This window comes from Diabrotica virgifera, chromosome 5 (genome assembly GCF_917563875.1).
Source record: "Diabrotica virgifera virgifera chromosome 5, PGI_DIABVI_V3a".
NCBI lineage: Eukaryota > Metazoa > Arthropoda > Insecta > Coleoptera > Chrysomelidae > Diabrotica > Diabrotica virgifera.
Window position 1 is genome coordinate 247,724,960 of NC_065447.1, and position 18,107 is coordinate 247,743,066.

The 18,107-nt window shown below is 37.1% G+C and overlaps 1 protein-coding gene across 6 annotated transcripts in view; it reads right to left on the reverse strand.

Moving 5' to 3' along the window:
* LOC126884772 (uncharacterized) overlaps nucleotides 1-18,107 on the reverse strand; it is a 786,660-nt gene that overhangs the window by 197,753 nt on the left and 570,800 nt on the right. For all 6 annotated transcript variants that reach the window (XM_050650993.1, XM_050650991.1, XM_050650992.1 and 3 more), the window contains one exon: nucleotides 2,791-5,030. In XM_050650993.1, the coding sequence (XP_050506950.1) occupies nucleotides 2,791-5,030 (2,240 nt within the window). The remainder of the gene's footprint in view (nucleotides 1-2,790; nucleotides 5,031-18,107) is intronic.

The window sequence follows — 18,107 nt, forward strand, 5'->3', positions numbered from 1 at the left end:
TTTTCTCCTTCAAGTCTGTTTCGATGTGGTGTATAAAGAAGTCCAGCGCCACTAAATAAGCGCTCGCTCGGGACACTTGTTGGTGGTGTAACTAAATATTGCCGTACTACAGGAAAAAGAAGATCGTACCTTCCCTTGTTAACTTTCCACCATGTTAGAGGGTCGACGTCACCTGCCACGCGTTTTTCCAATGAGTATTCAGTGAGAGTTTTACGGATTAAAAGATGGACAGGGTTTTGAAAACTAAGAAGAGGCATGTCGTCTTCACTATCACTTGTATCCATCAGTAAACTCATCTTTTCTTTTAGAGACAGACTGTTGCGAGTTTCGTGATCTTCAGATTGATTTAATTTGATACGCTTTGCATTCGGGTAAGATGAATTGCAAGATATGTCGGTTTGGCTGTCTCCCAGCAAATCCAAAATATGCTCTATGACACGCTCTTTAGTCGACGTATTTTTAAAAAATTTTGATTTATATCTTGGGTCAATGAAGGTCGCCGTGGAAAACAATATTTCATTCTCTAAACCTGAAAACTTGCGAATGAGCTCGTCTTTCAAGACAGTAATCGTATCACCAATGTGCTCATCGGAAGAATCAAGATCATGAACAACTTTTTCTAGAGTGGTGATTAAGGGAATCACAGAAGAAATAGAAACATCGCTAGCACTTAACTCTTTGGTTATTTCTTCAAATGGTCTTAGTAAACCGATAAGTTTTTCAATAATCATCCACTCGTCAGAAGCCAATTGGGGAATTTTATTATTTGCCGATGCGTACAGACATAACGACTCTTTGACTTGTAAAATACGCTCCAACATATAAAAAGTGCTGTTCCACCTAGTAGTACATTCTTGTATAGTCTTCAGTGGTTTTTGATTAAGCCTTTTTTGTATACTAGTCAACTCATCTTGGGCACTGGTCGAATGATGAAAATGAGTTGCCATCTTTTTACATTTTGTTATGGCAGACACAACAGTTTCTTGAGCTTTCATTCCTGCTTTTAATACGTTTTGAATCTTGTGAGAAGCACAGTCAATATGTTCAACATTTAATAAGTTAACACCTTTTTTCATGTTAGCACCTGCATCGCGAACTACACATTTCACTTTATCTTTAGGTATTTCCCAAAACGACAAGATGTCTTCAAGTTTGTGAGCAATATTTTCTCCGGTGTGGCGGCCTTCATTGAATACTTCTGCTTTTAACACTATCATTTTCCTTTCAAATTCTTTTGTGATCCCATGACAAGTTAAACTCAGCAGCGAAACTCCAGAACAGGTATCAGACCAAATGTCGGTAGTAAATGATAATTTTTCGAACGACTTCAATAATTGAAGTATTTTCTCACTTACTTTGCAAAATAATTTATCGCAGATAAATGAAGTAAAATACTGACGCGATTTTAAATTATAAGACGGACACAAATGCTTGATAAGTCTTACGAAACCAACACTTTCCACGAAACGAAATGGCAAGTCCTCCAACGCAACCATTTCACTTATAAAATTATCCACTTCCAATGACTTAGCAGAATTATTATCCCACTGTTTTGTTTTATCCACACATTCTTGAAACGATATTTGTTTCATAAATGATTTTATTTGATGCGAAGATGATGCCTGCTCAAGTGATTTAGATGCATCTTGTTTTCGTTTTTCACACTCTTCCAATTTGGAAAACTCGGTTTTATGCATTGCCTTTAAATGATTTCTCATGGCCGTTGTAGTTCTTCCTTTCCTTGAGTATTCTTTATTACACAGCTTGCACTTAGCTCGTTCAGCATCGCAAATTGGTGTGAAATAAGTCCATATTTCACTATAATTTGATTTACTCATCTTAATAAAAATCTCTAATCAGACTTTAGCTACAAAATTCACTTGTATGTACTTGAGCACGAGCAGAGCAAGGCGAGTGTAGTGACACTTGAGTCATAATTGTAATATATATTAACCTTTGATATAGGATATTTTAACAATATTATATATCACTGATATAAAATATGATATTGTTAACTAATTATTATGTCTACGACTTCCGTTAGATGAGTTCACATTGCAATTCAGCAAATTGCAATTAAGCAATTTTCGAAACAAGATTACACACCCACACACCTCGCGCGAACGAGACTGCCGGCAAGCCTTAGAATTGGCGTCTAATTAAAAAACTGAATATTCGCATTCGCATTCGCATTCGCGAATGTCGGTGGCAGATATTCGCATTCGCATTCGCATTCGCGAATGTTAAAAAAATGACATTCGTTACATCACTAAATAAGGAGTACCTACTTGACTCAAATTTTCATGCAATATCAAAGTCCTAAGCTCAGTTTTGCAAAAGTTATAGTAACTTTTTGATTTTTGAAATTTTAAAAATATTTTGCAATTTCCAAAGCAACAAATGATCGGATCAAAATTCTGGAACTACAATTTTAAACCTTTGCCCCTGTACTAAAAGATGAATATTCTAAAAAATAATATATTATTTAATTACCCCTATTTTTACCTGTAGCGATTTAAACGAAAACAGTGACAATTTTTACTTTTATTTGTTAATATAATTATTATATGCCTCCGCACTTTGGCGGGCCTTTTTGTATTTATAATGTATTAGGTATAGAGTACCCAAAAAAACCCATTTGCAACCTGGCTGGGTCAGTGTCCCGACAAAAACCATATTTACCTGGACTATGAGTGCAAAAACGCGCTGAACTGTTAAAGAAAGTCGCCGAGCGTTGCAACACCACTAAAATGTCATTGACAACAAGAAAGAAATAAACAATAAACTTACCGCATATTTTTTGGTGTCTTTTGTGATCGGCCTCTTGCCAGTTGGTGTGCCTCACAACAACGTCGTTTCCAGGCACCAGGGTGGTGGTATCCGAGGTGACGACACTCACTTGTTGATAATCGGGGGCGGGCTCTTGCGTTATCATCACTAGACTCGTGTATCGGGCAGCATGCCGCGCTAAACCTTCGCCGCAAACTATCGCACCTGGGTGAACACCGTCGTTACGATCGTGCACCGAGTTCCCCTCTACGTTAACGGCATCGCCAGACCGGATCTCGTTCCATTCACCGAGCGCACGCTGCTGCTGGTCATCGGCGCCTGCCGCTTCTGCCGGAGTTTCCCCGCTGGAGACGGCGTCCACTGGCTGCTCGTTATCTACACAGCTGATAGCGCTAACTACGGGGATGGCTTCTACGGACTCACTAATTACACCTAGCGGGGATGACGGAGCTTTACCACTGAGCAGAACGTCCGATAATTTTACACTACCCGACGATTTTTTGTAGGGGATCATTTTTCCTGAATCCCTAGTTGCAGAAGTTTTATCCTTACTATCGCTTTCACTAGTATGTTTATTATCAAATTTAGCCATCGATGTTGTTTCCAACGGTTTGTTTGTTAATTGGTTCGACACTGTTTCTGCTGATTCCTTTGTTAACTTTTCATTGGTAACTAAGGAAATCTCCTCATTTAAAAGATCTTTACTTGAGCTGACCTCAGGTTCTACTAATTTAGTATTGTTTGAAACCTCCTGATTATCATCACACACCACTGGATTACCTTTTTTGTCCAAACTTTCCCCATTTTCTTCAATACGATTATCATTCATCGTTAGCTGTTTCAAACTTACACTTTCTTTTGAAAGATCATCAACTCTTTTTTCGACCAAACTGAACTTTTTCTCAGATTTAATGAACTGCATAGTTACGCGAATGAGATTCCATTTCTTCTTTCCCTTTTTTCCTTCATCTTTCTTTTGACTATCAACTTCTAATGCATTTTCTTGCGTGTTAATATCATTTGTCTCTGTTTCTGTATCTTTCTCTTCTTTAGAATTTTTCGGTATAACTTGTGGTGATTCAATTTTTTCTTCGATTTCCTCTGCTTTTTCTGAAATATCATCTTTTGTGTCGTTGTCATCTTTAGTTTGATCGACATCGCTGGAGTGAACAGACTCAGCACTGACATCAGAAAGCCCCGGACTCGACGAACCATACTCTCTTTCTTTAATTTTCTCACTAATTTTATCACTTGATTTGTTATCACAGATTTGATTGTCATTTTCTTCGTCCAGTTGTTTCACGTTGGTCAAAATGACAGTGCAATCCAGTTCAGTATCCGTATCGTTGTCTGAAGTATCAGTATCACTGCTCGAACTACAAGAATTCGAAGAGGACGATATAACTTTGTTTACTACGAATATTCTCGAAAAGCGTTTGGATTTTTGATCAGCCACGGTACCGGTGTCATCACTGTCGGTGTCTGCGGATCCCGATGACGTCATGTCGTCTTCCCGTACCGAACTTTGCGACATTCGTCCGTCTTCTTCTTCACCGTCACTGGAAACGTTGCTGCTGGGTAAAGCGTCATCGCTGTGTCTATCGGTACCGCTGACGTTGTAAACGCGACGCACTCGCGGTTTGGAACTGTCACTGGAATCACTAGAGTCGCTGGAAGAGTCGTACCGATTTTCGCACTCCAAATAACCGGAGATTTGTTCTTCCGCTTGTAAAGCCGGCGACGGCGACACGTTATCGGGTTCTTCGTGTGTTGGCAAAGCACAGGCATCACGGTCAGTGGTCGCGGGCATAGTGGTACCGGCGGTACCACCGTTTGCACCGAGTGTTGGCCAGATAAGGGCGGCCTGACTCAAGTACGGCCACAGGTTGCGCGGTAGTACCCGAAAGCGCTGTTCGCCGAAGAGCATCAGTGGTGGTTCGTGGGGGGGCCACATGGCCGGCACTGGGAACGGGATGGGGACGGGGACTGGAATGGGAATGTACTGTGTTGGCGCGCCGCATGCGTGACAGCAGGGTTTCGCGGCGATATCCTCGGTATGGACACACTGCAACGCAGCTGAATCCTCCACCACTTTCTCGGTTCTGGTTTGGGTGGCGGCGTCGAAGGGCGGCTCGTCGGGGTGGATTCGGGGCTGGAAGATGCCGTCGGAGGATGCTGGTGAACCGCTATCTTGTCTAACGTTGTCCTCGTCAGTGCCGGTGTCAGATTCGCGCATTCGTCTATAATAGAAAATTCATTTTAAATAATAAACTAAAATTGTTTACATACTTTACAAGTACTATACCGTCTTATAGATAGTACTCATTACAGTAAACAAAATAATAGTCTCTACACGTCGTAAATCGTGACTTATTAGCATATTAGTTATATTATTTCTATCATCATATATTTTTAAATAAAGTCAGGTAAATGTCATTTTAACATAGTCCAGTCGACAGAGACAAAAAAAAATTGTACAAAGAAGCTGAATTTTGCTGACACCGTCAATGTTGGGACTCCAAAAAGATACAAAAAAGTTTACCACTTCTACCCCCGGGTTTCCCTCTAAACCACCCCTTGTAGGGGGAAAACGGAAACATCGTGCACCAAGAATCCCTACGCCTTAGAAAAAACTGTTTAAAACAGGAGATGTAGCTGAGATTAGTGTTTATTATCACTTTCTGCGTCAAATGAACCATTCTTTCAGAAACAACGCTTGAAGCGACCGGCGATTTTCAATGTCAGCTATGGATGCAAATTAAATTTATTAACTAAAATTTGTATCAAGTTGATGATAAAAATTCGATATCTATTGATCAGAGTGTCCTCTCGACAAAAATCAACAAATATGAGGCATATGCGCCACAATACAAAAATTGCATACGAAAGCTGTACTCTTTGCCTTTAAAACGCATTTTGACTTTTGTTGATAAGACATTTGGATCAAAAGATATCGAATTTTTACCGTCGAGTTGATACACATTTTATTTAAAAAAAATAATTTAGCGAGTGTAACTTCTTCTTCTTAAAGTGCCTATCCCTTCCGGATGTTGGCGATCATCATGGCTACCTTGACTTTGTTTACCGCAGCGAGGAACAGTTCAGTGGCAGTCGTGATATACCACTATCGTAAATTTTGAAGCCAGGAAATGTGTCTTCTTCCCGGTCCTCTTTTACTATTTACCTTCGCTTGAAGAGTCAGCTGGAGAAAGCCGTAACGTTCTTGATTTCTCATTACATGTCCTAGATATTCTAATTTTTTAGTTTTGATGGTCGTGAGAATTTCACACTCTTTCCCCATTCTACGCAGGACTTCCACATTAGTACTTCGGTCAACCCAGTATATACGTCAGATGCGCCTATAACACCACATTTCGAAAGCTTCGAGCCGATTCATAGATGCAACAGTTAGTGTCCACGCTTCCATTCCGTGGAACGGAACTGTGAATATGTAGCATTTCAACAGACGGTATTTTGTTTTTAATGATGTGTCTCGACTGTTGAAAATGGGTCTCATTCTAACGTATGCTGCTTTTGCTTTTATTATTCACTGTTTAATTTCTGTTGAGTGGTCCCATTGGCTATTTAAATTGGTGTCCAGATATGTATAATTGCTCGACTCTTTCGATATTCTGTTGGTTGATTGTAAGTTGAGGGTTTAGTATTGTTTTTTTACTAATTGTCATAAATTTGGTCTTCTTTATGTTAAGAGCTAGTCCGTATCTGTTGCTGACTTCTGTTATACGATTTGTTAATATCTGTAAATCATTCAGATTATCGGCAAAAACTATGGTGTCATCAAATCTAATGTTATTCAACCATTCACCATTTATTAATATTTCTTTCACACAACCGTGTAAAGCTTCCTTAAATACCCATTCAGAATAAATATTGAATAGCAGTGGAGATAAAATACAGCCCTGTCGTACTGCTCGTTCTATTGTAATTTTATCAGTTAACTGGTCTTTTATTTTGTAACTAATGTGTAACTAACATTCAAAATCCCCGGTCGCTTCAAGAGATGTTTCTGAGAGAATGATTCGTCGTTCGTCCTTACTGGGAAAAAAATCCTAAGGAAAATCTTTGGACCTGTGCATGATGAAGCAGCAGGACAATACAAAGATAACAACAAGTATAACAACTAACAAAGAACAGAATATAAAACCGTCTATATACATAAATATGTCAACAGTACCAAACTTAAGAAACTTGATCAAAGTGTTTACCTTGGATATCACTTAAATTTTAATGCAGAGAGTCAAGGTGACATTAGATCCAGAATTGAGCAGGCCAGATCCGCCTTTCGAAGGATGTCCAAGGTATTATGTAACAGAGACCTAAAATTGGTATTACGGATACGCTTACTTCTCTGCTACGTGTTATCGGTCTTACTTTATGGTGTCTAGTCTTGGATTGTAAATAAAAGTGATCTAAATCGCCTTGAGGTTTTAGACACTCCACAATACTAGAACGTCTCAGCAAGACTACTGAGATTATAAAAAACATCTAGAAGAGAAAGCTGGAGTACTTCGAACATGTAATGAAAGGTCCGAAATATAGGTTGCTACAAAATATTATGCAAGGGAAAATGGCAGGCAAATGCAGTCCAAGACTAAGAAAGATTTCATGGTTGAAGAACTTGCGAGATTGGTATGGTGTTGATACAAGCATGCTATTTAGGGTGGCAGTGAATAAAATTAAGATAGCTATGATGGTAACCAACGTTCTGAAAGGACATGGTACATGAAGAAGAAGTTTTATTTAACCAAGAAGATTGCAATATTGGACAAAATCTTAAACACATTTAGAGATGCTATTTTTTCTCACTTTTGCCGAGATAAGTTACTGTTGGAAAAATCTTAAGTACTTTAAAGAAAAGCCTTACATACTGTTTGATGTTTGTAAAGATTTACATCTGTAGTGAGCTGCCAATTATAACCAAATAAACAGTAGATACTTTTTATTCGGTAACAATACTTCGCAGCAACATCAACAGACAGAAGGGACGAGATAGAATAGGGCAAAATGTTAGGATAGACCCATATAACTTTGAAAGATTGGAGAGTTTTAAATACCTCGGAGCAACAATCACTGCAGATAACGATATCACGGAAGAGAAGGGAGAATTCAGGCAGTAAACAGATGTATGTATAGCCTCCACAATACTATTAAATCTAAGAGCCTAACTCGAGCATCAAAGATCAGAATATATAAAACAGTGATTAGACCGGTACTCATGTACGGATGTGAGACGTGGACTCTGACCAAATCCATTGAAAGAAAACTTAGATGTTTCGAGAGAAAAATCCTCAGAAGAATCTTTGGACCTTATAATGACCCTAACAGCAACCAATACCGAATGAGAAGAAATGCTGAGGTCAAGCAGATGTATAGGGCGAGCGACATAGTCCAAGAAATTAAATCTCAGCGTCTAAGTTGCCATGTCCACAGACTCCCTAATATCCGCCTTGCCAAACTGATCTGGGAGGAAGCCCCCACAGGAAGAAGGCCCTTAGGACGCCCACGAATGCGATGGAGAGACAATATATGGTCAGATCTAAGAACAATGGGGCTACCCACTGACCCAACTATCATGGACGACAGCAGCAGTGTTCAACGTCGAGACGTTAATCACCCAATACGAAACATTGCTGAACTGCGGGTTCCTGGAAGAAGCAGGAGAGGAAGACCAAAGAAGACTTGGGGGAGACGCCTAGGCAGGATATGTCGGTAAAAGAGATCGATGTTCATATGACCAAGCTTATGGAGAAATGCAATTAGGAGAGCCGACCCCACATACTCAAGACGAACCAAAATCCAAATGTACAAAACCATAATACGACCAGCAGTGACATACGGAAGTGAAACATAAACGTTAAGAAACAAAGAAAGAAACAAACTTTGAGTATGGGAATGCAGAATCCTGCGAGTTATATATGGTCCTGGCAGCGACAATTTGACAAATGAATGGAGGAGCAGAGACAACAATGAATTAGAGACTCACTTCGGACAGGGAAACATCGTGAGATACATAAGAGCAGAGACTAAGATGGGCAGGCCACGTGGTACGGAGTGATGACGACAGACGATTAGCAATATGTTTTGGGAAAGACAAGACGGTAGAGGACCGGCAGGACTGCCTAGAAAAAGGGGGAAAGATGCAGTCAGAGAAGACCTGAAGAAGATGGAAGTGAGACCATGGGAAATAGTAACATAGGACCGGAACCAACAGAAGACAATAGTAAACGCTGCAAAGACTCACGAAGAGTTGTAAAAGCCAAAGATGATGATGATGGCCCCGCATAGGTATAACGGCAGTCATTAAGTTTTGGATTTATTGGTAAATTTGGTTATTGGAGCCCAAGCGGGGATTTTTGCAGTTACTCGAGCGCGTCAGATTAGCATATGGGGGAAACCTGGTACCCTGCAGATGTACCTCTACCATATATTGGCTCTTAACACAGGGGAGTTCGTTAAGGGGGGCCCGAAAAAAAAAATCTATTTTTAAAAAAACTCGAAATTGTCAGATTAAGATAAGGTAAGTTAAGTACATGCAAAAGAGTGTTTATTTCAAAAATCTGACGATTTGAGCCGGGCGTAAGGAAATGGGTGAGTCCCAAAGTTTCACAAGAAAAAAGCGAATATTTCGCGAAATGAATGACAGATCGAGAAACTAAAAAATATGTGCCCAATATTTTTTAAAAATCTATCGAATGATACCAAACACGACTTCCCACGGAGAGGGGTGGGGGGTAAATTTAATATTTTAAATACGAATCCCGCGATATTTCGCGAAATGAACATCAGATCGAAAAACTGTAAAATACACTTATTCAATATCTTTGAAAAATCTATCGAATGTTACTAAACACGACCCACCATGGATGTGGGGTGGGGGGTTACTTTAAAATCTTAAATAGGAACCCCCATTTTTTATTGCAGATTTGGATTCCTTACGTAAAAATAAGTAACTTTTATTCGAAACATTTTTTCGAATTATGGATAGATGGCGTTATAATCGGAAAAAACGATTGTTGGAAATGGAAAATTAACTTAAAAAATGGCAAGCGCCCACTAAAATGGAAAACTTTACTTAACTTTTTTTGGTTTTAGGACCTACTCTTCACAACCCAATAGGTCCCCAAAGCGCTCGAGTGACTGCACATTTAGCATACTTTGCTCCCCTACCATTATCAAGTCATTGAATTTACAACGTGTAAGATGTTATTTTGCTATTACTGTATATTTTTATGTAGGTAAAGATAAGCTCACCAGAAAGCAACTATAATAGTTCACCATTATTGTATAAACATTAAACACACATACATATAAGTAGTCTTTAAAACACTACCTTAGAATAAACACTAAAAATTAACAGTAAAATTACATTGTACCTATGTATAATGAAAACAAAAACTTGTAGAACAAAACGACAAACGTGATCAAATCGTAAAAAAGGCGAGTTTATGTACATACTATGTATAATATGTTTCAAGGATTCGGAGATAAAACTAAATAAAATATCATACTGTTTGAACTTTACAATAAATAAAAAACAAATTGTTAATAAATAAACAAATTGCTGTAAAATAAAACATTCGGGACAAAAAGATAATTTATACAGTATAGTACTGCTCAGCAGGAAAAGAATACATGGTTTTCTGTTATATACAAGGTGTCACAAGAAGATTGCTCATAAAGTATGTATATCACGATTTTTAGGGATGAAAACTATGCTATAATTTATGACCAATCTTCTTTGGCCTAACTTAAAAATGGGCCATCATCATCAGTGGTACTATAGTCCAGGGTAATAATGTTTTTTCCATGACGCTTGACCAGCCAGGGTACTGAAGCGTTTTTTAGACAGGTAATACCTATAAGAGCAAATTGTAACTATTTCCTGCATATAATCTGGCGGCCATTTTTATTTATAAACAATTAAGTGTCAAAAAATGGCATTTTTCACTTTTTTTTTTCAAATCAATGGAAAACAGGGAAACTTATGGATTTTTTAGTACAAATATCTTCGAAATTATGGAAAAAACTTTAAAATGACTTATTACAAGTTTGATATACTCATTCATTTATTGTTAATATAATTACGAAAAAAGTCGGAATTGCAAAAAAAATATTTTCGCAATAACTGTTGTAAAAATTAGTGTACAGCTTTGAAATTATTGTCAAATAAGGGTTCTTTAGTGCTTAATATGTGATAAAAATTTCAAAGCGATTCATTTAATTGTTTAAATTTTATTCAAATTGTATATCCCAGAGAGCATTTTTTTTTTGCAATAACATAAGTCAGAAGAAAATGACGTTAGAACCATTTCACAGGTGTCAAACGAAAGAGCATGAGCTATATTTTCAACTTGGTTTAAAAAAAGAGAATAAAAAATGCATTTATTAGTAATAAATAATTATGCAAAAGTATCGTAAATCTTTCCTTATAAACTTTTTATTTTGTTATATAAGAAATTATACATATTTATTACAATTTTTTATCAATTATGATATAGATAACATTACTTGGTAGTTGTGCACTTAAAACAGGATAAAAAAGTTATTTCTTTTGGAAAAAGTTATTCAAAAAGTTTATAAAGAAAAATTGACGATACTTTTGCATAATTATTTATTACTAATAAATGCATTTTTTATTCACTTTTTTAAACCATGCTGAAAATGTATCTCATGCTCTTTCATTTGACACCTGTGGAATGGTTCTATGGTAATTTTTTTCTGACATGTTATTGTAAAAAAATGCTCTCTGGGATAAACAATTTGAATAAAATTTAAACAATTGAATTAATCGCTTTGAAATTTTTATCACATATTAAGCACCAAAGAACCCTCATTTGACAAAACTTTCAAAGCTGTACACTAATTTTTACAACAGTTATTAAGAAAATATTTTTTTGCAATTCCGACCTTTTTTCGCAATTATATTAACAATCAATGAGTATATCAAACTTTGTAATACGTCATTTTAAAGCTTTTTCCATAATCTCGAAGATATTTGTACTAAAAAAATCATAAGTTTCACTGTTTTCCGTTGATTTGAAAAAAAGGGGGAAATGCCATTTTTTGACAGTTAATTGTTTATAAATAAAAATGGCCGCCAGATCCTACGCAGGAAATAGTTATAATTTGTTCCTATAGGTATTACCTGTAGAAAATACGCTTCAGTACCCTGGCTGCTGAAGTATCACGAACAGGGTATATTTTTGTCTTATTACCCTGGCCTACTACAGCCCTAGTTGAGCCGCGACCTTCTCCAGCCTATTTCGCCAGTCGCTTCTGTTCTTCGCCAACCCTTGTCACTTTACTGCGTCAATTGGCCTCACGTCCTCATCCACACCGTCCCTCATCTTAGTCTTGGTCTACCCCTAGTTCTATTTCCTACTGGTACCGCTAACAGGGTTCGTCTAAGTGGTTAACTTTCATTTGCTCTTGACACATGTCATGTCCAGCCCATCTAAGCGTGTATTTTTATGAAAGATATTACATCTCTACCATTTATTATTTCGTTATATTTCTTGTAGAGTTTGGAACTCTATCGCCTTTTCTAAATACCATTCTCACAGATTGCATCTATTATCCTTCTTAGTATCTTTCTTTCGAAGACGACAGATGATTTGAGTCTGTTTTTGAGATAGTCCATATTTATGACGTGTGACCATATTTATGTTAACAGTGGTAGGATGTGTTCTCTATATTGTTAGTTTGGTTTTTTGGCTTAAATTTTTGTTTCTTAGCTGCTTGTTCAGCCCAAAATAACATATGTTCGCTGTTCGCTAGCAGTATCCTTCGTTATACTTTTTCAAACGTATCGATAATACTTGTTATGAAGGAACTCAGATAGGTAAACATATTAACTACCTTAAAATTATAGTGTCTATGCTGAAATTTTTTTCGTTTATAGCTCTTTGAAGTGCTTAACCCATCTGCTTTGTACTTCGTCATAGGTACTAACTATATGTTCAATGTTGTCCCTACACAACGTCAGCCATGGTTTAAATTCTTTTCTTGTGTTATTTGGGATATTTTACAACTTTCTAGTTCCACTTTGCTCCTTTACTAATTGAAGCTTTTACATAATCTTCAAAGGTTTTCAAAGATCTGCTTTTTTTTGGATGCACGCGTTTTTAGTCCTTCTTCCATTGGATGCACGAGTTCTTTGTAAGTTTGGTTGTTATTCCGTATATCTGTGTATGGATTGGGTACTTCTGATCCTAGGATGTCATTTGTCGCTCCCTTAATTGTGTTTCTACATATATATTGCTCGCTAGCTATTAAATTATCATCTATAGTGTCTTCATTTTCAAGGTTATTTTGATAGCTTTCTAATGTGCGGGTCTCTTGCCTTTTCTTTTTTTGCACTTGAGATTCTTGCTTTTATTTTTGTGTCTATCAAGAAGTCCCATAAGGCCCATCTGTTAAATTAGCTATCATTTATTTAGTCATGAATGAATATATTCTCTGTATACTCCTATATTTTCTATAAAGAAAATCAATAAACAGTATGATTTTTTTTTAGTTTTACCATTTCACACAATCACACAAAAAGCATACGAAATACATAGTACGAGACATATATTTGTACAGAAAATAAATCTATAGCATAAATTCCCCACAAATTAAGCGAAATATAAGCGTAAACTGAACAAATTGTTACCTTTTAATGAATCTATACTGAAAACAAAAACAAATTTAAAAAAAATTTAAAGTGACAGGTGTCAGTCGTTTGATATACAAACACCTGCTCGGAACCATCAATCGCGTGGGTTCAAATTATCGCCATTTGAATTAAAAACTCATTCTAGCTTCAATTAAATTAAAAAGCATCGTTAATTTCTTTATACAGGGTGTTTAACAATATTTTATTTGCAACTTAAATAGTAGAAGTTTCTTCTTCTTCTTCTTCTTTTTATATAGACATTACTCTGTCTGTTTTTCAATGTGCCTCCAGTAAGTTGTCATTCCATCTTTTTCGTGGTCTTCCCACTGATCGTCTTCTTATTGGTGAACCGTCTCTCGCCGTCCTTACTACTATATTTGCTGTCATTCGGCTTATGTGGTCGTTCCATTCTACTCTTCTGCTTTTCACCCAGTTATTAATGTTGTCCACCTTGCATCTCCTTCGTATATCTGCACTTCTAGCTCTATCCCACAGCGTCTTACCATCGATTTTTCGCAATGTTTTCATCTCTGCTGTTTCTAGCATTTTTTTTGTCCTTTCTGTATCAGGTCGTGTTTCTGCCGCGTATGTCATTATTGGTCTGATGACTGTTTTGTAAATTCTGCCTTTCACTTCTTTTCCGATGTTTTTATTTCTCCATATTGTTTCATTCAGGCAACCTGCGGCTCTGTTTGCTTTATTCACCTGATCTTCCACTTCTGTTTCGAGCTTTCCGTAGCTGCATAGTGTGATGCCTAGATATTTAAACTCCATGACTTGTTCTATTATTTGACCCTCCAGCTCTAATTTACACCTTATTAGATCTGCTGTTATAACCATGCACTTAGTCTTTTTTGGGGAAATTAACATGTTAAATTTTCTAGCGGTTATATTAAATTCGTGCAGCATACGTTGCAAATCATCTTCACTTTGAGAGATTAGTATTGCGTCGTCTGCATAGCAGATTATTTTAAGTTGTTTTTCTCCCATTTGGTATCCTTTTTTTGTTCTTACTTTTTTTATTATTTCGTCCATGATCAGGTTGAATAACAGAGGACTCAGGGAATCTCCCTGTCTTATCCCATTGCCAGCTTCAATTGGGTCAGTTAGTTCTTCATCTACTTTTACTTTTATTGTGTTGTTCTGGTAGATATTTTCGATCGTTTTAATTATTTCTAGAGGTACCTCTCTTGCGTACAATAAATGAATAACGTCCTTTAATTTGACCCTGTCAAATGCCTTCTTAAGGTCCACGAAACACGGAATGGGACGTTTCATCGCCGCCGTTTCGATGCCGCCAGTTCATCGCCAGTCCATTTCATCGCCGTCCGTTTCATCGCCGGCCGTTTCATCGCCAGTTAATCAGTTGATTTTGTATTATGGGAGATGACACGACACGACGTTAAATTCAGTTCAAAACTTGTGACAATTAAAAAGATAAAAAATATTATTATATTTACTGTTCTACTTCCCCTAAATATTGGGTTCTTTTCGAATTTAAGAAACAGTTTCTCTTGGTTGGAAATGTTGACCGTGAAATTTAAAAGATTATCATTATATCTCACAATAAAACACTGAAAACTTTTGTTTTCTATACTTCCACAAAAGTTATTATTTACAACTATGTGACTACAGCTGTTTCGGCAGAGTGCCTTTCTCAAGTGATATAATTTACAATGTGTTTGCCTTTTTAAGTCTCTAACTGAAGAGGTTGAGGAGTGGGGAGCTGTTTGTCTCGAGTTGGTCATTCAGAATTATATCTGTACTTTTCAGTTTATTAATTTCCATAGATTCTAAAAAAGATAGCTTAAGGCCTTTATTTTGGATATGCAGAATTTGAAACTCTTCATTGAAAGAATGATTATGATCTAGAAGGTGAAGTGCGTATGTAGAAGTGTCTGTTTTTCTATTGTCGAAAGCCCTTTTGTGTTCTGCTATCCGTTTGTCAAAAGTTCTGCCAGTTTGACCGATGTACGTTTTCGGACAGTCACCACAAGTTAGTTTGTACACACCACTCTGTAGTTGCTTTCTCTTTCGGCTTTTATTGTTCTTAATATATTTGCTTAAGTTGTTGTTAGTTCTTAAAGCTGGTATTATTCCTTTCTTATGTATCTGGCTATTTTTGTTGTTATCTTGCCAGTATATGTGAGAGAGCAGAAGGTACTGGGTTCTTTCTGTGGTGGTGGATACATTAATTTCAGGGCTTTCTTATAGAGTTTTTGATTTAAAATTTTGTTAACTGTTTGTTCGTTATAGCCGTTGTTTACTGCTATTTGTTTAATGATGTTTAGTTCTATCTCGAAGTTATTTTTTGTCATGGGAATTTCTGTCAGTCTATGTATCATGCTATGGTAGGCTGCTAATTTGTGTTGTGTAGGATGGGATGATGAATTGTGTATAGTTGTGTCAGTATGGGTAGGTTTATGATATACGGAGAACTCATGTTTGTTGTGTAGTCTGGTAATCGTTACATCTAGAAAGTTTATGGAATTATTCTGTTCTGTTTCTATTGTAAACTCAATATTACTATGAAGTGAATTAATGTATGATAGAAATTGGTCAAGTTGTCTGGTAGTTCCTGTAAAGCATACTAGTATATCATCCACGTATCTCCACCAATATAAGAACTGTTTAAATACGGGATGTTTAGAAATTGTTGTTTCAAGTTGGTTCATAAATATATCTGATAGTAATGGGCTTAGAGGATTACTCATAATAAGTCCTGCACTGTTGTTTGTGTATATTTGATTATTGAATTCAAAATAGTCTTGATTTCAGATCCTCCTTGAAAAGGAGGTGTAAAATTTCAGATGTAATGATCGGATTTGTACTATTATGGTCTAAAAGATTTTTAACTCCTCAACCTCTTCAGTTAGAGACTTAAAAAGGCAAACACATTGTAAATTATATCACTTGAGAAAGGCACTCTGCCGAAACAGCTGTAGTCATATAGTTGTAAATAATAAATTTTGTGAAAGTAGAGAAAACAAAAGTTTTCAGTGTTTTATTGTGAGATAAAATGAACTTCCATCAAGTAACGGTCGAATCCATCAATTATTATCATTATAATATATTTTATATTATAAAAGTTTAAAAGTCTATTAAAAGATTAAGTATGGCAACGGGAATGGTCATATCTCGCATTTCCTAGAATTCCTAATTAATACTAAAAATAAATAATAAATGTAACTGTCGAAAATTCGGAAATATATCAGATAGCGATAACTGACTGGCGATGAATCGGCCGGCGATGAATCGGCCGGCGATGAATCGGCCGGCGATGAACTGGCGGCGATGAAACGTCCTAGACCCCACGAAACATAAGTATGCCTGGGGTAATTGCGGGGTGGATCGAGTAGCTCTGCGGTTACCACAGCCGGTCCCAAGCCCGGATAAAATGTGGAGGGTGATTGGCAAGGTTAGCAACCTACCAATCGTAAAAACGAATACTGCTCAAAGAAACAATGTGAAGCCTCGGATGGTAGAAGTTTGATAAAATGTATTATCATAACGTAGATTCGTAGATGATGCCATTCCTCTTCTTTTCTTCTTCAGCTTCTTCTTCTTCATCTTCTTCTTACCCTTCTTTTTGTGTAGACTTGACTATGTCTGTTATGCCTCCAGTAAGTTGGGGTTCGATCGCTTTCGTGGTCTTCCTACTGATCGACTTCTATTGGGGAACCGTCTCTCGTCGTCCTTCCCACTCTATTTGTTGCCATTCAGCTTATGTGGTCGCTCCATTCTACTCTTCTGTTTCTTACCCAGTTATTAATGCTTTTCTCCTTGCATCTCCTTCGTATATCTGTACTTCTAGCTCTGTGACAGAGTGTCTTGCCATCTAGTTCCTAGAATTCTTTCTGTCCTCTCTGTGTCAGGTCGTGTTTCTATCTCGTATATCATTATTGGTCTAATGACTGTTTATTTAGAGCAATAACAGCATCGTAACAGCTCAAAGAAGACTTTATAGTCTGGTTAAGACAGGTTTGACTTTATAGAATACGTCAACTGTCAGTAATATCAACATAAATTTGAGCTGCTCTTAGTTTGTGAGGCGTAAGCTTTGTCTCCACCAAAGCAACATATCGCAACTTACTACAACAACATAAAAGTTGGCTGTTGTTGTAGTATGTTACACTGTGTTGCAGTATGTTTATGTCCCAGTTGGAGTATGTTGTATGCTTTTATCTTCGTCGGTAAAGATAAGAGGAAATATTAAAAATGTATAAACATTTTCAATTTTAAAAAAGACTAAGTTTTCACTCTAATGGCATATAACATATCCCACCAGAATGAAAACAATGGGAACCTTCTCTGGTTACACCTCCGAGGCTTCTACAATTTGCAAGCCATACGGATGCTGAGACTAAGGAAGATGAGGGAATTCCACAATTTACAATTCACGTCACATCTGCTCAGCGCGGTAAAGTTCCAACGAGACTGGTTCCCTTCATACTCCACACAGAGTAAATGTTAATCAAAAATGAATAACCATTTTCAATTTCGTTGCAAAACGAAAATACAGCCGAACCATATTCCAGTCCAATCAGAGAGTGCTGCAAGCACCTCTACCGGTTTCGAAACTTATTAGTCTCTCATCAGGAGGCACATATGCTGCTCTCCCTGATCCAACCAAAACAAA